This window comes from Mustela lutreola, chromosome 1 (assembly GCF_030435805.1).
Source record: "Mustela lutreola isolate mMusLut2 chromosome 1, mMusLut2.pri, whole genome shotgun sequence".
In the NCBI taxonomy this organism is placed as follows: Eukaryota; Metazoa; Chordata; class Mammalia; order Carnivora; family Mustelidae; genus Mustela; species Mustela lutreola.
The window spans coordinates 12,548,518-12,570,463 of NC_081290.1; the positions used below are offsets into that span (position 1 = coordinate 12,548,518).

At 37.7% G+C, this 21,946-nt stretch overlaps 2 protein-coding genes across 2 annotated transcripts in view; both read left to right on the forward strand.

Moving 5' to 3' along the window:
- Window positions 1-431: 431 nt before the first annotated feature.
- On the forward strand, window positions 432-13,451 carry LOC131824279 (transmembrane protease serine 11B-like protein). The gene is made up of 10 exons (XM_059162333.1): window positions 432-571; window positions 4,518-4,633; window positions 6,045-6,163; window positions 6,262-6,329; window positions 9,209-9,369; window positions 10,084-10,122; window positions 10,645-10,819; window positions 11,661-11,920; window positions 12,361-12,503; window positions 13,290-13,451. The coding sequence occupies exons 1-10, from the start codon at window positions 432-434 to the stop codon at window positions 13,449-13,451; spliced, it is 1,383 nt and encodes a 460-aa protein (XP_059018316.1).
- A 3,885-nt stretch (window positions 13,452-17,336) lies between these two features.
- LOC131824756 (transmembrane protease serine 11F) overlaps window positions 17,337-21,946 on the forward strand; it is a 97,257-nt gene continuing 92,647 nt past the window's right edge. Inside the window, exon 1 of the mRNA XM_059163622.1 lies at window positions 17,337-17,464. Coding sequence (XP_059019605.1) covers window positions 17,337-17,464 — 128 coding nt within the window. The remainder of the gene's footprint in view (window positions 17,465-21,946) is intronic.

Consider the following 21,946-nt stretch of genomic DNA (forward strand, 5'->3'; position numbering starts at 1 on the left):
CTGTGTAATGGTGTGTAAGATCTTTAGGTTATCAGTTAAAGGTAGCTGCATCTGAGAGAAACATCTGAGCTGCTGACAAGCAATAATCAAAATGGAAAAAGAGGATAGGGAACGTAACTATAAAATTCTACTGCATTTTTGATGAAAGACAAATGAAAATTAGGAAGATATTTCAGTCTTCTTTAAAGCTATAGTGTCTGGATGAATTCTAAGATATCTTACTTGATCAGATTTTAATAGATTTAGATTTATTTCTGTTCTTCTAAGAATACCAGCCCTAAAACAAACTGTAAAAATAAAAGAAAAAACTTTGCCCAAATCTATATGAAGTCCTGTCCTGATCTAAAAATTTAAAAAACAAAACTAGACAAAACAAGAAATATATAAATATATCCCCAGTTAAGAGACTTTTAAGAAAAGAAAAGTAATCAATGCCAATTAATGGGAGCAGAAAAGTAAGGAAAGGATATGGAGCAAAGATTAAAGAACCAAGTGGACAACAAAGTCGTCTTGGTGGAGCTGAACGCCTAGAAGGTGAAGTAAATACTACCCATCCCCGAAAGGTGGACAAGTCTTAAATTTTTATACTTAAGAAACACATGTTGAAAATTTAAAGTCTTTGAGTGATGTCAAACAATGAGACTATGAAAATCAGGTAAGGCATGAAAAAATGGAGATAAATTAGTTGTAGTTAGAATGAAAACCAACGTTTGCCTCAGGAAGAGAAATGTCAGTTTTGTACTCTATTTTATATAACAAGCACTGAATTTACTGATCCAGTTTCACAGCTTTGTTTGTTCCCTGTTCTGGGGTGACTCCTAAGTTAACCCCAACTATGGTGCTTCACTCAGTGAACTACCAGGCAACATTTCCATTTGTTTACTGGAAATTTAAAGGTCTCTTAAATTTCAGATGTAAAATATTTAACATTTTTTCCCCGAGTTACCTCTCCTACACTTCATTTGACTTTTTTTTACTTCTCAAGATAAAATCTTGTGTCATCTTTGACCTATCCCTATCCTTTACCATGACAGCTAATTAATTACCACATTCTGACAAATATCCTACTGTAAATGTTCTCAAATTCATGACTTTGTTTCTTTTCTTACTACCACAATCCATCCCTCCATTCCCATTGATTATATATGCCTCTGTGCTCATTGGTCCTCTTTTTATTTTTCTCCCTTCTTTAAACCATCATTACGCAGACTACAGATTCATCTCCCTAAGCACTGCATATACTTATGTTGTCATTTCAGATAAAGTCAAAAACTCTTTTGATTAGCACTGAAGGCTTTCCATAATTTGTATCCCTCTGATCTATATATCCTTCATAACCTACTTGTCCTCAATAGCCCTTGGCTTCATTTATTCTCTGCTTCAACAAACACTGTCTATGATGTACTAGACCCCACAATATGGCTTTTAGGTATAAAACAGTAACAACATCAACAATAATTAATGACTTGGACCAGACAATAGCATGGCCTCCATTAGAGGTGAAAAGATTGCCATGTGAAAATACAAAATACTCTCAGTGTAGATCATATTCGGGTGAGCCATGGGAGACCTGAATAAGGAGGAGATGACAGAGTTTAGTGATAAAGTCTGAGTGGGAGCTACTGGGTAGACTTGAGGTGGACCCTTTAGGCAGAAGAATCAGAGTGTGCGTGAGGACATGGAGGTGTGAAGGAGTTTGGTTGTCCATGGAAGTCTGGTTAGCATGAAATGGCTGGAACATAGATTAGAAGCAGGTTGGAGGGGCGCCTGGGTGGCTCAGTGGATTAAGTCTCTGCCTTCAGCTCAGGTCAGGGTCTCAGGGTCCTGGGATCGAGCCCCGCATAGGGCTCTCTGCTCAACAGGAGCCTGTTTCCCCTTCTCTCTCTCTGCCTGCTTCTCTGCCTACTTGTGATTTCTGTCTGTCAAATAAATAAATAAAATCTTCAAAAAAAAAAAAAAGAAGCAGGTTGGAGAGTGAGACGAGATGATGGAGAGGTTGCCTTAAGACGGGGGTACAGTTTACCTACAGAAACGTGAAGGAAAAAGCAGAGTGTGGGGTACAGATGAGAAGTTTACAAATGTGATGGTGGAGTAGTAAATATTCTCTTCTGACACCTTTAATTTTCTCAGTGGACCCGGTCAGCTCAGATTGAGGATGGGATAAAAGGTGCTGGAGGTTTGAGGAAAAGAGAAGTATGAAATAGTTTTCAAAGAGAAAGGAAAAAAAATCAACAGGGGATGTATTTAAAAAAAAAATCAGATACAAAAACTTGTTTTCCTGAAAGCATCAATCCAATTTATTTTTATCTGAGATCCAATACATCAAATAGATTCCTCTCCAATGTCCCTCCTTTCTTTTTTCTAAGATTTCATTTTTTTAAAGATTTTATTTACTGACTTGACAGAGAGAGATCACAAGCAGGCAGAGAGGAGGAAGCAGGCTCCCTGCTAAGCAGAGAGCCTGATGCGGGGCTTGACCCCAGGACCCTGGGATCATGATCTGAGCCGAAGGTAGAGGCTTTAACCCACTGAGCCACCCAGGCGCCCCAGATTTCATTTTTTTTATTTGAGAGTGAACGCACTAGAGAGACAGAGGGAGAGCATGCAAGCGTGAGCTGTGCGGAGGGACAGAGGAAGAGGGAGAAGCAGAAGCAGGCTCCCACAGCAGAGCAGGGAGCCCAAAGCAGGGCTCCATCCCAGGACCCTGGGATCATGACCTGAAGGCAGATGGTTCACTGACTGAGCCACCCAGGCACCCCTTCAAAGCCACTTCTAATCTGAATGCCCTGGCGATAGGCCTGGCTAGATTAAAGTTTTCCAATTTTGTTGTGAAGATAGCCTATAGTTTAGCAAAAATTTTCATCACTTAGTGTTAAACTGCAAATTCACAGACGCTTTCAGGAGTTTGAATTAACTAGATCTGAGATTGTAGGATTGTAGGATATAATTTTCTGCATATTTAGTAAGCACTTCCAGGTGATTTTGAAAAAGTCTGTCCTCCAGTCATACTTGGAGGAGCCTCAATATTTAAGACAAAATATAAACACCTTTGTGTAACAACAGAGGAAGAGGATTTTCCAGGGAAACAAACAATAGGATACCTCTTTCTCTTTCTATTTCCTCTTAATCCTCCCCTGTCTATTTTTCTCCTTTCTCTCCCAATGGATAGCTAGCTAGCTAGGCGTATAAATATATATATAGATATAAAACCATGGGATCTATGTATCTAAGATAAATTTTATTTAACAGAATTGCTTCACACAATTTTATGGTTGATAAAGCTGGAAACTCAGGTAGGATTTCTACTCCCAAGGCAGAATTTTTTTCTTCTCATTAAAAGCTCAGTTTTAGCTCTTAAGTCCTTCAAATGATTGGTTGAAGCCCACCCACTTATATCTTAAAGTCAACTGATTATAAATGTTGATTAGAGCTACAGAATACTTCACAACAATGTGTAGACTTGTGTTAAACTAAACAACTTGGCAATATAGCCTAGCCAAAGTTGACACTTAAAATTAGCCATTATACTGCCCAGTTTCATCTTTGGCCAATCCATGACACAGAGTTTGCTGCAATAAAATTGAATTGGTGGCCATTCTTTAAGCACTGCTTGTTGTTCCCTCTTCCTAGACTATCTTCTCATGCCTCTTCATCTGGAAATTTACCCCAAATCCCTACTTCAATTTAAGCAATACCTATTTGTTGTCTAAATGAAACACAGTAAGAATACTTACTAATAGGTTGAACAGCATGCTTTTCTACAAAATATCTCTTGGAACTACAGCCATAAATAAGCTAGTAAGAAAGATGGACCCTGCTCTCACCCAATATAGTAATTCATATTTGTGTGTGTTCTTTGTACATAAGGGCATAGCAAATAAAAGAGAATCATGATCATACTTCAAAAATTATGATAGGCTTTGGCATAAAGAACTTCTTTTTTTTTTTTAAGATTTTATTTATTTATTTGACAGACAGAAATCACAAGTAGGCAGAGAGGCAGGCAGAGAGAGAGAGGAGGAAGCAGGCTCCCTGCTGAACAGAGAGCCCGATGCGGGTCTCGATCCCAGGACCCTGGGATCATGACCTGAGCTGAGGGCAGAGGCTTTAACCCACTGAGCCACCCAGGTGCCCCCATAAAGAACTTCTAAGACATTCTGTTTTCCTCCCTCCTTCCTCCCTAACTTGGCAAGTTGTTCATTTATTGATACTAACTCTGTCTCTGGTGGGAGGGAACTAGACACATCCTACTCCTGAAAAATAATTTCATAGCATAAATCCAGAGAGGTTCGATTTTAAACTTTTCTCTTTCTTCTCCTTCCTTCCTTTCTTTCTTTTGTGCTCTTCCTTTCTTCCTTTCTTCATTTTCTTTATTTTCTTCATATACTTTTTGCTACTGTGATGTCTAAACTGAGCTTCTGGGAGTGAGCAAGAGGAAAGAAATAAAGATTTGGAATGCCTGCGATTTATTTCTGAATTTCTGATATACCTCTTGTATTTTGATCCTTTACTTGCAGACCGGTCACAGCTTCCCGTCCATCTTTGCCAGTATGGATGATTGCCCTCATTGTGTTTGGAGTGTTGGCAATCCTGGGAATAACTATTGGTCTCCTGGTTCATTTTCTGGCAGTAGGTTGGTAAAGAATACATTTTTAGTTATTTCAGTTTGTTGTAAACTTTATTTCCATTTCTACCAAATACAAGATATTGCAAACAGGAAATTATCTATCTTCCTTTAAAATGGCCATCAATGACCCAAAATCCCAGAAACATGCATTTACCAAGCACTGTATTGTAGACATCTTTTGAATATACACAAGTAAAAGAATGTATACAATATACAGATATGAATGTACAGATAGATAATTGATAGTCAGAAAAAGTAACCTACCAAGATGGTATTATATGACTTTATAATTAGAATATTAAGATAAAAGAATCTAAATAAAGAACTAAAGGGTGCACTGTGAACTCTGAATTAAAAAGAAAGCTGAATAGTTTCAAGATGTATTTTTTTTTTTTTTTTACTACTTATGGTAAAGTCAAATAACCTACCATTGCAAAGTTTGGTCTCTATAGTAAAAGATCCATGACTCCCAGACAGACTAACTACAATTAACAATGTTGGTTCACAAATTATTGTTCATAAACAAACCATTTCCAGCATTTCTTTAGAACTTTCTGACTTCCTTTTCTATTACCTTTCTCAATATGAAATATTTTCACCATATTTATAATAGTAAGTCATATTTTATTTTAATTACAGTGCTTTAATTCTCTGCATTCAGATAGAAACTGTAGAGAAACAATTAACATTCTCATTTAAAATTATATCCTTATTATTGCCTCATGTAATGATTGTATCCATATTGAGCTTGTCTCTTTCATCACAGTCTTCAAAAGCAATGATCATATTGCAAAATAGTATTAATATTGATTTAGTGCTTACTATATGCTAGGTGCTATATAACAGCTTAATATCTATCACATTTAGGGGCAAGATGTATCATATACCAAATGGCTTAGTGTCCATGAAAATTTGGGAAGGAACTATAATTGGTTAGGTGTGGACTCAGTAGTCAAATCAAATTTGATCCTTGTCTCTTAGTAGCTATATACTACATAAGTTACTGGATATCTCTGAGACCACATTTCTCCTGAAAAAAAAAAAATATATATATATATACTTCATATGTGTTTTATAAAGTATCTTCCCATGGTACATAATAAATGATAACTATTTTTATTCATAGTCTGATGGTTATGGGACATAAATCTCATTTCTTTATATAGTCCTATCTGTCTCAATCAAGATACTACTCTTTTTTCTTACCTTTGTCTATATCTATATTTGCTGCATTACGGGTCCAGTATACACTTTTCACAATGCCCAGGATATCTAATCGACTGTGACAGAAGGATTCATGGGCTATATCAGTGTAAAATACAAGCACAATATTTACTAGTTGGTATTACTAGGTAATCTCTATTTGCATTTGAAATTCATTTCACTTAAATAATTCTTGGTTCACTTTAACTTACAGAAAATACAACCTACTACTACCAAGGTAGATTTACAGTTTTGGATATTCCATATAACAGTAATTATCAAAGAGAGACGTCACTGGAAAATAACTATCTTAGCAAAATTCTTGAGACTAAGGTAAGTTAGTCTTTTCGTATATTTATTTCATTGTTAGTTCTGTAAAATATAAATATATTATTGGAATTTGATGTTTGGCTCTATGTTCTCTTTAACAGATGGTTGATGCATTTCAAAGTTCTAGTATTTACAGACAATATATCAATTCTCAAGTCATCACACTGGTGTAAGTAACTAATAATAGCAGTTAGAAAAGAGATCAACCCATTTGTAGACATGTATTTCAAGTACCTCTGTAAGAAGAATTTTGAAATATAATAATCATGAGTCAATAAATTACTAATAAACAGTATCACCCTAAGTTAAATGTCAGAATAATTGTTCAATATAAAACCAAAGCAAAGGGGGGCCCCTGTGTGCCTCAGTTGGTTAAGCAGCTACCTTCAGCTCAGGTCATGATCCCAGAGTCCTGGGATCGAGCCCCACATCGGGCTTCCTGCTTGAAGGGAAGCCTGCTTCTCCTTCTCCCTCTGCCTGCTCCTCTGCCTGCTGCTCTGCTTACTTGTGTTCTCTCTCCAACTCTCAAATAAATAAATAAAATCTTAATTAAAAAAAACACAAAAGATTGGGCTCTCTATTTATTCATTAGATCTATTGAGAACTTATTATTCATTAAACCCCTCATAACTCAAGTTTCTTGAGTTTTTATGTCCAGCAAATAGCAGATGATCCCTTTGACCAATGTCTGATAGTAAAACATTTTAGCAGTAGTGTAAATACAGACCCTGTTTTCTCATGTCTTTTCACTTGCAAGTCAGCTAAATACCTTGTGGAACTACCCTAGAATTCTTACAGGTAGTTATCTACACCAAGATTTGATGACAAGGAGGTCCTTCTAGTCTATACGTAAAACATGCTATGTGTCCTCTTTATGGGAGTTTAGAGTACATGAGATAGCAGAGGAGCCCAAGAACAGGAGTTAGTCAACCTGAGCCCAGCCTTTGTCACATAGCAGCCCCAGAGCTTTGGGTGATTCTTCTCATCAATCCATGAAATAGCACAGTCACTGCCTCTCATAAAACTAGACTTGGGATCAAAGAAGAAATGTATGGGAATATTTGCAAATAAACATATTTCCAATGAAATATGTTTTGCTTTTACCTTCATCATTGGCACCAGACAATATGCCTGCCTTCTTCCTCTGCTCCTGAAACTCATGGGACTTCTGGACTTGCAGAACACATCAAAGATCTCAGTTAGAATTAACCTGGAGGGTTGATTTTAGTATTGGAAAGAGATGGAAGGCTAAAGTGGAAGGGCCCAGGCATCTTTCAGAGATCATCGCGACCACTGGAGAGCTTCTGCTTTTCTTCCCATGCATGTAACATTACTTATCTATGGGAAGGACAGGCCCAAAGGAAGTGATGGAGAGGCTGCAGGACAGAGATTTTCATTTTGGTACACCCTCCTATGATAATCAAACCTGTGTGTACTGAGTGCTTCTTAGCACAAGTTACTGATTTATATGCCAAAACATTAGTCATCCATGAGAAAGAGTCAAAGCATAATAGTGCCACTTCAGACACTGGCCTCAAAGCTGCTTACAATTCCTACATGTCTGCTGCTCAACCTCTGGGGTTGCTCACCCCTTTCTGAATTCCAAACCAATCTTGCTTGAACACCAGGGTCAGGTTCATCTTCCTCAAGTACGGTTTTATTCGACAGCTTCTCATTACTGCTACTGCTTGACTAGCCTTAAATGTCATCTTCCATCTGAGCCCAATCTCCTAGACATTGTTGTCTCTGTGACTGGGCATAAAGAGACAGTACAGTTTGAAAATCCTGGGTTACAGAGTCAATCGTACTGAATCTGGTTTGATTCAGTAGCTGTGTTATCTCAAGCATATTAGGTAGCAGCTCAGAGCTTCCATTCTTCCCCGTCTATAAAACGAAGATAATGACACCTATGTTGCAAGGTTGTTGCAAAGTTTAAGTGTGATAATAAATGTGAAAATATAGTAGATGCCCAGTAGATGCTAATTAATTACGGCTCTCCAGTTAGTCGGGAATAGTACTCTTCCTCTTATCTGCCTGATGAAATTTTGTTTGATAACGAAATAGTGAAACAATAATTTAAGGTCCAGTGTAAATGTCACCTCTTCCATGAAAATTTCTCTGATTCTTTAAGCAAAAAATGAGTTACCCTTCTATTGAAGATAAGATAAAATAAATATCATTGCTTCTGCCTAATTTATTGTAGTAATTTGTGTACATGTCTTATCCCCTAGAAATCTGGAAATACCTGGAGGATAGGAACCATGTGTTAATCACCCTTGCAAGACCTAGTAGTACCTATTCCAGTCACTTGTCTATAGCAAGTTGCTCAGTAAATGTTTGGTGAATACAAGAATAAGTGAGCCCAGTTCTTACGTGGTACTTCTTTAAAAAAAATTATTTATTTTATATAGAGAGAGTGAGAGCATGAGAGAGAGAGAGCGAGCAATCATGAGTGGAAGATGCAGGCAGAGAGGGAGAGAGAGACCCAGGTAGACTCCACACTAAGCAAAAAGCCTGATTCAGGGCTCAATCCCTCTTCTGTGGTAATTCTACCTTATGCTCAAACCTTTCCTATTTTTCAGATTTATAGAACTACTTGTCCTCTAAGATGAATACTAGAGCTGCATGCTTACTGTCACCAAATAAGTGTAGGCAGATGGATGATCCTGTGTTTAACCAAAAATGAAGTTACTACACAAACCCATAACAAAGCAGAAGAAATAAAAATATAAAAGAACAGGGAATGAGGAAGGAAATGCTATTTTTTCTAAAGATTTTATTTATTTATTTATTTATTTATTTATTTATTTGACACAGAGAGAGAGAGATCACAAGTAGGCAGAGAAGCAGGCAGAGAGAGGGGGGAAGCAGGCTCCCTGCTGAGCAGAGAGCCTGATGTGGGGCTCGATCCCAGGACCCCTGAGATCATGACCTGAGCTGAAGGCAGAGGCTTAACCCGTTGAGCCACCCAGGTGCCCTGGAAATGCTATTTTTAAACAATATATGAAATATGTTTATCTTGTTGAAACATACTTATCTTGTTTCTAGTCCTCATGACAACAGTGTCACTGCACATATATGGCTAGTATTCAAGGCTTCCAGGTCAATGAAGGAAAACACAAGAAGAAGAATTGAAAGCATCTTACGTCAGATGCTGAGGAACCATGCAGGCTCTCTGACCACAGATCCTAATTCTCTCAGGCTCATGGGTAAGCTAATGTATTAAATAGGAGCAGTGTTACTCTCATCTTTTTATTTCTAACATACATCACAAGTACCATGCACAAAGCTGATATTCAATTTTTTCAATGACTATGTCATTATTTTATATCAGAGCAATAATTTGTGTTCTCTCTTATTGAGAACATAATATTCAAATCACAATAATAGCATAACTGAAAGCAGTTCTGGGGGGAAAACTGCTTTTCATTATAAAGCAAATAGTAAAGCTCTGAACAGTCCTTAAAAGTAATGGTGTGTCTTGTGTATTTTTTCATGATCTCCTATAACATTCAAAAATAGCATACAATCTGCCATTATAAGACAGGTCACTTCTAAAAATTATTTTTGTGCACCGACAGGAATCAGATTCACTTGCCGGTCTTCCTGTTCCCCCGAGAAAAGTTACCAGCAATTTTCCACTTACTTGATAAAGAATACATACAGTTCCAATCAAATAAAAAAGAAGTCTCTCATGTGGAACTATGAAGGTGGTATTTCCATATCATACCTTCACATAAAGTAGAAGAACAATTCAAATAAACCCATACTCTCTCTTTTCTACTGACATTTTATCCTGAGATTCAAAATTATTTTCTGGACCCCTCCTGCTCTGCTGAACTAAGCATCTTACTTCATCGGCCCTAGGGTCAATGGATTAATGTTAGGTACTATGTTTACCATGAGCTTTTGTTCTGTTTCAGAAATCAGTAAGGTTGATGCTGAAAAGATTATCAACAACCGTAAGTTCAGATACTTTTCCTAATTAAATGTGTGAGATGATCTAAGACATAACAGTCAAGACTTGTTACTGTTAACTAGGCACAATTCTAATCAGGCACTTGACATACAAATCATTTAGTCCTCACATCAATCCCAAAGGTAGATATTATTATTATCATCCCATTTGAGTATGGGGAAACTGAAGCACAAAGAAGTGAAACAATCTGCCCAAGGTCATCCAGCTTGTGAATGATATGGTCAGAATTCAGACAGGGTGGCAGAGCCCATGAACTTAATTGTGACTTTATCTGCCTTCCATACCTCTCATATTCTCCAAGTGCTGAAGAATCTTGGAGATCCTATGCTGGGTATGGAGGTGATCCAAGGTCTGCTAGTGATTCTTGTGCAAATTATAACCTATCCTCTTCAGTGCAAGATATTGTCAGATAGAACCATACAAGAATAATTCAGTTTACTCTCTGCTTTATAATCAAATAAACATCATCTTCCTACTCTCAATGGAACAAAACTGACTCTGACAGGCTGTGGGACACGAGCAAGGATGTCAGCTACATATGACAGAATCAGGGGAGGTTCCAACGCTGAGAGAGGAGAATGGCCATGGCAAGCAACTCTCAAAAAAAACGGCCAACACCACTGCGGGGCATCTTTGATCAGTGAAAGATATTTGGTGACTGCAGCTCACTGCTTTCAAAAGTAAGTTCTTCGTGTTGCCCAGGGATAGGGAGACCAAAGACCCTGGAACAGTTGCGGTTCTTACCTGTTTTCCCAGCTTCATTATCAGTAGCACTCTCATTTCAAGTGTCCTGGCTTGGAAGACAGTTTATATAGGAAGCCAATCTAAGATTTTTCTGCATTACCTATAAAAACGCTAAGAGTCATTCATTCTTGATACTACATTTTTTTTCTCATATGAATAAAAACGCTAAGAGTCATTCATTCTTGATACTACATTTTTTTTCTCATATGATTCTTATCTCTCATCACTTTATAGTCTAGACATCCCTAACGACTCATAGTTGCTAAAACATATCATCTTATGTCATACCTCCCTCCCCTTCTGCACATGCCTATCCCCTTCTCTGATATTTTAGGTAACTGTGACTCAAAATGCTACTTTCCCTAAGAAATCTCTTCCCTAGAGCATGCAGATTCAAGTCCACCTGTTTGTCCTCCCACTAATTAGATACAAAGCACTAAGCAATTACAAATGTCTGTGTTTATGCCCATCTTTCATTTTATGCCCATTTCTTGAAGATATGACTATTAATTTTTATTTCCATATTCCCATTACTTTACATAGCATATGGTATAGGAACTCAAACAAGATTTTTAAATGAATTTTAAAAATCAGACTATCACTGCTAATGAGCTATACAGCAAAGAAATATTAATGTAATGAAAAGAATACAGTAGACTCAGTCTGTATTTCTATTTTTTTAAATTTAATTTAACTTAATTTTTTAGTGTTCCAAAATTCATTGTTTATGTTATTATTTTGAGACAAATACAAAATACATAATTTTTCTTTCTTTAGGACAAACAATCCAAAAAACTATACTGTCAGCTTTGGCACCAGAGTAAATCCCCCCTATATGCAACATTACGTTCAACAAATTATTGTTCATGAAGACTACATCCAGGGTGAACATCATGATGATATTGCAGTTATACAGCTCACTACAAAAGTCTTGTTTCAGAATGATGTACATCGAGTTTGCCTTCCTGAAGCCACACAGGTTTTTCCACCAGGTGAAGGAGTTGTTGTTACAGGATGGGGAGCACTTTCATATAATGGTAAGTTCAGTGAAGGTTTACCATGGTGTTTGAATACAAAAGCATCAAGAAGAAATGGTGACCAAGGTACAGAGTGAAAGGCATCAATTACTTCAGGATGCCTAGTTCTCCCAGGCCATGTCTCAGGAAATAATGCTTATGGAGTTATGGCTTCTCAAATTGCCTTGGTTTGGAAAATTCTGTGGAGACCAGTTGGTTGTAGAAACTCCCCAACCTGGAGTAACTAGCTGAGAAAGTTCTGGTTTAAATATATAAGACAAGAGAAAAGGACATGGAAAGAGAGCACTTAAAAGACCTCAAACTATTCTTTGAAAATTTCTATTTAAACTTAAGAATAGGCAAAAGTCAAATGTAGGTTTTATGCACAGAGGACAAAAGAAGCTTTCCACCCTGCTCTGTTTCAGAGCAGCTCTTTTACTGGTGATGTTTACTCCCTTTAGGTAAATACCCAGAGGTACTTCAGAAGGCACCTGTGAAGATCATTGACACAAACACTTGTAATTCTAGGGAAGGATATGATGGTTTGGTATCCGACACAATGCTATGTGCTGGGTACTTGGAAGGAAATATAGATGCCTGCCAGGTAAGTCTGGACACTAGTCATACTGACCAAGAGTATATAAGAGTGTATAAATAATTGCTCTTATTTTATTAAAATTATCAACATGGAGACAATTGTATGCTTCTGTTAATTTGTCCTTTAACAATTCTATTAAACCCCCTCTAGTTTTGGTGCTAAAGTAATTTTCCACTACATGCAATGTATGTTTGTAAGTGTTTAACAAATACTTAAGTTGGAATTACTCTGAGCCAAGCATGGACTGAGTCTTCTACAAACACTTCATTTAATCCTCATCAAAACCTTGTGATGTAGATACTACCATTACCATTTTACAGATGAGAAAACTGAGTCACAAGAAGGTAAACAGAACTGCACAAGAGCACATAGCAAGTGGAAAAGCTGGCACACAAGGGCTTCTAGCATCACAGTCCATAGTCTTAACCGTATTTCAGTAAAGGGTTAGTCTCCGAGAATTTTCAACTACTTCCAGCCCCTATCTCTTACCTTCTTGGCCTCTCCGTGGCCAGGGTTTTAGCTACTTTTCTCAGATATAAAGCCCTGTTCTGAAAGTACATCTATAATATTTGTCTCCCAAAGGCTTTCTTATAGAACTAGACCTTATAACTTATCAGTTCATGCTTTCAAGATTCAAGTTAACACCAAAGAGCTCCCGAGACTATACTCCAGCCACAGAAGGGGTAAAGGGTGATGCAGGGATTTACACCATACATTTTCCTCTGGTCTGTATGAAGCATGAATCACAAAAAGTTAATTCTCATAATGATCACTGTTCTTTGTTTTATTTAGGGTGACTCTGGAGGTCCACTAGTTCATCCCAATTCTCGAAATATCTGGTACCTCGTTGGAATCGTGAGCTGGGGAGAAGAATGTGGTGAAGTCAATAAGCCAGGGGTCTATATGCGAGTGACTGCCTACCGCAACTGGATTGCCTCCAAGACCGGTATCTAAGAGAAAAGCATCTTGTAGCAACTCTCTGAAGTCACTTTTGCCTAAGGTTACTCCCAACCTTATTTAGCATGCATTTTAAATTAGTGTGTACAATGGCTGTTTTGAAAGAATTGTGGTCCTGAGGGAATATTTATGAACTTGAATTTTAAGCAGACTTACAAAGTAAATCTCATGTTTAGTCAAGAAGACCTGAGCAAAGAAAGTGCTCCTATTAAAAAAGGACAATTACTATTTCTCTCTTGTATGAACCAGCGTCATGCCTTGATGTGGCATAAAGCTATTGGTTTGAGTCACTCAGACTTTCTGGAATTATGAAATTTCATTGCAAGTTATCTGGCAGCACTGTGAGAGACTGGAACCAACACTTTCTGAGGGTTGGGTTGAAATATGCTCTATCTGCCTCATGCCATAGCATTTGAGGACGGAGGATGATTGTAAACTGACGCTGACCAGAATCAGGCACTGAATTCTAGTCTCTTGTTTGTATGGGGAGCTTGATCGACTTTTGAAATCACTGTGAAACAATCTCACCATCAGCAAAACTCTGCAAAACACATTTTAGACCTCCAGAGACCAGGTACAGTAATTCTTCAGTGTTGATGTGGAAATTCAGGTTTTTGTGGAAATTCTTCTTCTGTAACACATATAAAAAGAAGTAGCTATGAACCATGAAAATGTATAATGTATTTTAATTAAAATACATTTGAAAGCAGACTGTCTTTGTACAATGACAAATTTCTTTTTGTGTGTATGTGGTTTCCTTGTTTTATTTTTTGCTCTTTTTTTCCCCCTCTTTTTCTGTTCTTGTTTCCACTTGGTCTATGGGTTGAGAGAAGGCTGGAAGGTAGTTAGAAATTGACCTTCAGGCTAGAGGGAGAGGCTCAGGCAGGCCAGTGGGGATGCAGCGTGTGGGTCTCTCATAACTAGATGCAGAAGGCTCCCAGTCATGCCTGAGGATGAGGCCAGTCCAGCCAGGGTTGAGGCCTGCCAGGCTGAGAAGTTTGGTCAGGTGGTTGCTGGTCTTTTGCATGAGGAGTAGCAATGCAAAGGCAGCCGTTTTCTATAAAATTTTATTGACCATTTTTAGAAAATCAAGTACTGCCAATTAGCATCACATCCACTCATGCACTATTTAAAAATGGATAAATTTGTGGATTTTTTAAAAATAATAGAGTCATATAGCTAAATCTGCTATGCTAGTTTTACCAAGTCCATATCCTAGATCTTAGATTATATCAGTGGTTCTCAAACCCTGAGCTCTTGGGGTCCCTTTACATTCTTTAAAATTACTGAGATCCTCAAAGAATCTTTGTTTATATATAGCCTGTATCTATTGATATTTATCATACTAAGAATTAAACTGAAAATCATTCAAAATATTTAATCCACTAAAAATAGCAGTATTAAACTCATTACATGTTAACATAAATCACAGAATTTTTATTTAAAAATAGTGATATTCTCCAAGAGAAAAAAAATGAGAAATATGGCACTATCTTTAATATCTGGCTTAATAGAAGGTGGCTGGATTTTCATCTCTGCTTCTTCATTCAATCTGTTTTGTTGTTGTTGTTGTTGTTGAAGTATATGAAAAAAATCTAGCATTACACAGGTATGTAGTTGAAAAAGGGAAGAGAATGTTAATAATGTTTTCAAGTATTTGTAGATTTTCTCGTATGACAATGATGAGGGAACAGAAGGCAAACAGAGGACAAACAGGAGCTGACACCCCCCACCTCCACTCCCAGCTGCCCTAAAGGAAAAACAAATAGTTAACTTAAGGAGATCACAATGCTGCAAGACATGATTCTCCCTCAGTTTTACAAATGTCTTAGCAATTTACAAGAACAAACCATTTCTATCAATGGCCAAGCTTCCAGAAGAGAATATAGATTCAATTAATTGTCCTTATAATCTGCAGCCCATTGACAGATACTTGAAATGAAGGGATGGGGGGCATGTAATGTTCCTCCAGAAACTTCCCAACCATCTTCATGTTTAATGCTTTGTTAGAGGGAAAAACAACCTTAACTTGACAGTGGCAAGGCTTCTGTATACTTCTCTTTTGGTCATTCAGAATATTACAAAGACACACTCAGCCTCAAGATTTCATAATTTTTAATGTTTCTTCCAGGGAATTCTTAATGTAATTCTCATATAATTCTCGATGTTTCATCCAGGGAATGCTTAAATAAGTTAGATTTTTTTTCCTCTCTGTGAATGTGTGGCAGTGAAGAATGCAGAGATAGGATGACTCCTGATTTACTAGTAAATCAACACCTCGATTTACTAAGGTGTCAGCAGTTTTAACCACTATTGGCTTTGAACCACTGGTTTGGTTTCACAGACCTCTTGAACGGGTCTCAGACACCAGCTGGGGTATGCAGACCAAACTTTTGAAACCACTGAGCCATGCTAATCTTTCTAAAGAAAGTATCTATAGCAACCACAAAATAACTTTGTCCATCCATAAATAACCAGGAGTCATTCATCCATACACAGGCACAAAAGAAGCATGTTGAAGAGGCAGCGAACTAGGAAGAGGGATGAGGGCAATGGAAGGTGAGATAAGCCATATAAGATGAACAGGAAGAAATCAAAAAAAGACTTCTCAGTGAAGAGGTGGAGGTACTTGGGTAGGGCACCGAAAGCAGAGGAAACACTCTCAAATCCCATGACTGAATGCAGCATCATTTATTAGGATGGTCTAGATCATATTGTTGTAACACACACCTAAATCTCCATAGCTTAATGCGCCACAATTTATTTCTCGATCTTAGACTATTGTCAGTAGGATGACTCATCAAGACAGCTCGATCAGCAGTTCAGGCTGCTTTTATCTGGGCTATGCCATGTGAACACGTAGCCTCCACAATCTCCATGGCAGAGAAAAAGAAAGCTGCTAACAGATCTACTAACGGAACTGAAATATATTCACTAAGGATTAGACGGAACTCAAATCGCCCCTTAAACTGTTGGGTCCCCAATAGTGGGTCCCCCAATAATGGGTCCATTGTCAAAGGAGCAAGACTAATTAATACAAAGCGAAGGTCAAGCAAAGCTTTATTTCTCGCCAAGCATCAAGAATCAAACCGAACGTTCAGGGCCGCGCCTCTTACAGAGAGGGCAACCTCTCTCTGCTTCAGATTAGCTTTTAAGGGCAGAGGTTATATGGTTGGGCCTGGCCACACACAGGTGGCCAATGAAATTGTAACACACAGAGAAAGCTGCACAGTCCTGCTAGGTGACCAATTGAATTACAATTTACCCTAGTAGATATTTGAACTAGCCTACCACCTTGGTCAGAATTGGCACCCAAAAGGCACCCAAAGGGCAGGGCCCATACTTCTTGGTAACTAGGGAGACAGTATGTGCTCCCACTGATTGAATACCTCCACCTGGCCTGATCCACCCTTGTATTTGGGCTTTGTTACCTGAGACTGGTTTCCAGAACTTGTTTTTAAGTAAGTCCCCTGGGGGAAGGGGGGCAGGGACAATTTGTTTTAAACAACAAAGTTATTGTTTAACCGGATGGAAGCGCTCTGGCTAAACAGGTGCTTACAGCTACGCCATGTGAACATGTAGCCTCCACAATCTCCATAGCAGGGAAAGAGAAAGCTGCTAACAGATCTACTAATGGAACTGAAAATATATTCACTAAGGGTCTTAGATGATTAGATGAAACTCAAATGGCCCCTTAAACTTGAAGGGGTCTAAGAAATGCGAGAGAGCTCTTGGATATTTGGAGAGGCATAAATTAAATTGGCCTAACCTAGTTCTGTAAAACAGACCCCTGGCACTAATTTCTGCTACTACAAAGAATGGACAGTTTCTACAGATAAACAGTAAAGTGCTCTGTTAATCAGCCCGAATGACTGCCGAACGATGATTAGTAGACAGGTTCATACTGAAGTTTCAGGTCAAAAAGAAGTGGAAATAGAGCTGGAGGGCTTAGATAGTAAGCAAGAGATTCTTTACAGTATAATGATCAAAAGTTCAGTCTCTCTCCTTACGTGAGTAGAAGAGGGGAAAAAAAACAGGTAGATATATGCATTTGCTTTCCACAGATGTGTCATTAAAATTTGTGTTAATTCAATTTTATAAGCTGAATTATATTTTAAATTCTGTAAAATAGCCTGGTATTTAAATAAATATATTATTTTGAATTATTTTTCTATATAGTATCCCAAATATATTTGCTTAAGGAATGAATAAGCTTTCAAATTTTACCTCTGAAACCCGGGCTTATTAGAAAAGAACACGTATGTTCTAGCACTTCTCCCAGCAGAGGGCACTACAACCCAAGTAGCCCACTTCACATGGCTTCCATATATGTCAAACTTTCATACTTACTTGACACCTTTCATAAATGGACAAAGTATAGTCCCATGAGGAGGTGAAAGAAGACAAAGTAAAAACCTCCCTTCCAGTCCTTTTTTCTGGTAATCAAAAAATACAAATAGAGATGATTTGCGCATGGTCTTATCAATTTGTACCAAGTATCAAATAAATGAAGATAGCTAACAGCCCAGAGGGCACAATTTTTATAAAGGTGCCATCACACACATTAGAAGAGGTTAAATATGATTTGGGGAAGAGCACAGATTAAGTTCCATTTTAAAGGAAAGTGTCAAGAACATTCTTGCAAATGACAATATCAAGTTTCATGATAAATAAAGATATACGTATTTACAAATGGATTCTGCTCTAAAAACCACATGATCTAGTGGAGGGAAAGTGTAAATACACAGTAAATTCAAGTACATGACAGCAGTAATAACTTCCAGGCTTAGACCTGGAGACTGTTTCAAATCCCCAGTTGCTTCTTTGACCACTCCAAACAATTTAAGGCCCCATAAACTTAACATCAGCACACTTCATTGTCTGACTCACATATGAGTTCCCCATCCTCTGCTCATCCATTATTTAATGGCATTACCGTTCCTGTATATTACATCATATTCACCAAGTTTAAAGTGGAACAGCACACTGAACGCAGTACAGGCACACTGGAGAAATGGTTTAAAGCGTGGACCTAGCAATCATTAGACCTGCGTGGGATTTCTGTCCCTGCCACTGTCCAGCTGTAGAACTTTGCCAAGTTTCTTAAATTTCCCAGGCCCTCATGTCTTTGTCTACAAAGTAGAAATGATAATGGTACCAAGTCTTGTACATAACCTAACAAATATAAGGCATTTAACATAGCACCTAGCATGTAGTAAACCACCTTCCTCCACAAGGAGAGGTGATCTATTGTTACAGAAGCAAGGCCTTGGTGGGCCTCGGTCTCCTTTTTTTGACTATAAGCTCCCATAGAGGCAAGAACTCTATTGTATTCACTACTATCACTCCAACATCTAGAACAGTATCTCTACATGGTGGGCTTTAGGTAAATATTTGCTGAATAAATAAACACATCTGCAAAGTCCTAGTTTCAAGCACATACCACAAGACAAATTAATTGATTATGTTATAAGCATTCATTTTCATGAATAACTCAAATTAAAATACCACCAGAAGACCCTTCACTTCTTCTTTATAGTTATCATTAGCTCTTTGCCTGAAACGAGAATGTCTTATTAATATAAGAGTTGCCGCAGAAGAATTGTCCCAAAGTATGAAACACATAGGAGGGAAATAAGTCTCTGTTCTAGAAGCATGCAGCTTAAACATATGAAAGAACCCTGCTTTTGAGAAATAAGTACACAGCATAGCTATTTGTTCCAGTGCTCAAATGATATAGACGTTAATCAGAGCCTCTTCTAATCCAAGACAGGTTAAACCTCTAAGACGTTATCTAAAATGAGGTAATATGTATTGTCACTTGGAAGCTGAGTCACCCAAGTGACAACACATTTGAACTCCTGCAACCTCAGTCATTATAAGACAATGAATACATGTTGTGAGATTGCTTAAATGCTCAGTACAGCAGGAAACAAGATCTGTGTTTATGTATAAAGCAAGCAGGTTATCAAAAGATACACTGACTATTTGATGAGAAATTTGGTATGACCCGAAGTGCTCAATATATAGTATTATGTCAGGAGATATCTGAGTTTTTAATATGTGTTACATTACTTGAATCCCTGTCATATTTTTTAGGTTCTCTGACCTTTATTCTGACATTTGCACACACACATCAGTTAGGTTATCACAAATTATAGGGGAAAAGTTGACGGCTCCCCTAAAGTATTTTGTGTGTCTGAACTTCCTTCTCCCAAGAGTTTGATAGGGTCCACTTCATTTTCGTCCTATAACAGGAATGGAAATGGGGGTCATACTTCTCTCCTTTCTTCTCTCATGACTGGCTGTTATTCTTTAAACAGTGTATTAGCAGATTTTCTCTGGATATTGACCGTGAATGAATAGTATGATTAATATAAATTATAATAGTAAGCAAACAAACAATTACATATGGGGCAACCTGTTTATCCATATACTGACCTATTGCTACATCAGAACTATTTCTGATTTGTCTGTTTCTAAAAAATCTTAAACCCTACCTCTTGCAAATCAAGTAAGATACTTTCAGTGCAAATGACCTCAGTAGGTACATATTTAACTCCCTTCTACCCACCATGCTTATGAAATGCAGAAGTCAGAATCAGGAAATTTGTCACAGTTCTCTTAGGGCAACTTCCATTTTTATCTGGAGCCCAGTAAATATGATTTTCTTTCTTTTTTTTTTTTAAGAATTTATTTATTTATTTGATGGACAGAGATCACAAGTAGGCCAGAGAGGTAGGCAGAGAGAGAGGAGGAAGCAAGCTCCCCGCTGAGCAGAGAGCCCGATGAGGGGCTCAATCCCAGGACCCTGGGATCATCATGAGCCAAACGCAGAGGCTTTAACCCACTGAGCCACCCAAGTTCCCCAGTTATATATGATTTTTCTCTTCTGTTCCTCTTTGGCCTCTCAATCAAATAACTATAACCAAGTCCACAAAGATTCTGTTTTTACAGTTTAAAGCCTTTGATGATCTTCTTTAATATGGTGATGAGGATTTGACTTCAGGAAGAAAAGTCTAATGGGAGAGGATCTTAGGATCCCCAACTATCCAATGAGAAAAATTGTATTTCAATTCCAATTCTGTTAGTTATATTGTGGCTTGAGAAATTTACTCAATCTCCCCGATCTTAGTTTTCTTTCCAGATTGATGGGAATAATAGTGTATACTTCACAGCATTGTTAGGATTAAGGGAAAAAAGTACTGAAAATGCTCAGGACAGCAACAGGAAATCAGCAAATCTTGGTTAAATTAGGAACTGCTCTGGAACTATATTTTGTCACATCCTTATTTCCTCAAATATTTACTCACATGCAAATATGTATGCCAGTGTTTTCCACCAGTTACATGACACCGGTTGTTTGGATTCTTTTTTTATTTTACTTTCAGTTAGTTAACTGATAGTGTCATTATTGGTTTCAGATGTATGATATTGTAATTCAACAATTCCATACATCACCTGGTGCTCATCACAACACGTGCCCTCCTTAATCCCAACATCTAATTAACCCATGCCATTCCCCACCTCGTGTCTGGTAATCACCAATTTGTTCTCTCTAATTAAGAGTCTGTTTCTTGATTTGTCTCTCTCTGTTCCCCCTTTCTCATTTGTTTAGTCTCTTACATTCCACATATGAGTGAAATCATGGTATTTTTCTTTCTCTGACTGACTTATTTCACTTAGCATGATACAGTCTAGCTCCATCCATGTCATTGCAAATGTCAAGATTTTATTCTTTTCTATGGCTGAGTAATATTCTGTTGTATATATATCACATCTTTATCTGTTCATCAATTGATAGACACATGGCCTGCTTCCATATTTTGGATATTGTAAAGAAGCTGCTATAAACATAGGGGTGCATGTATCCCTTTGAACTACTGTTTTTTGAATTCTTTGGATAATACCCAGTAGTGTGATTACTGGATCCTAGGGTAGTTCTATTTTTTATTCTTTTTGAATTTTAATTTTTATTTTTAATTTGTATTTAAATTCCCATTAGCTAATATATAGTGTAGTATTTGTTTCAGGTGTACCATATAGTGATTCAACAATTCCATACATCACGAGGCACTCATTACGGCAGGTACGCTCCTTCACGCATTTCACACATTTCACCCATCCCCCTACTCACGTCCCCTCTGGTGACCATCAGTTTGTTCTCCACAAATTAAGAGTCTGTTTCCTGGTTTGCCTGACTCTCTTTTTCTCTTTGTTCCTCTGTTTTGTTTCTTAAATTCTACATCTGAGTGTAATCATATGGTATTTGTCTTTCTCTGACTGACCTTTCACTTAGCATAATACTCTCTGGCTCCAACCACGTTGTTGCAAATGGTCCTATGTTGAAAGTAGAGGAAAGATTTCATCCCTTTTATGGCTGAGTAGTATTCCATTGAGTACATAAACTACCTCTCCATCATCCATTCATTAGTCAATAGACATTTGGGCTCTTTCCATAATTTAGCTATTGTAGATAATGCTGCCATAAA

What these genes read in the sequence shown, in the direction of transcription:
- LOC131824279 (XM_059162333.1), top strand. Translation starts at nt 432, where the DNA reads ATGCCAATTAATGGGAGCAGAAAAGTAAGGAAAGGATATGGAGCAAAG. An exon ending in CATCCCCGAAAGGTGGACAA is followed by an intron (nt 572 to 4,517) that starts GTCTTAAATTTT and finishes CTTTACTTGCAG; the next exon opens with ACCGGTCACAGCTTCCCGTC. An exon ending in GGTTCATTTTCTGGCAGTAG is followed by an intron (nt 4,634 to 6,044) that starts GTTGGTAAAGAA and finishes TTTAACTTACAG; the next exon opens with AAAATACAACCTACTACTAC.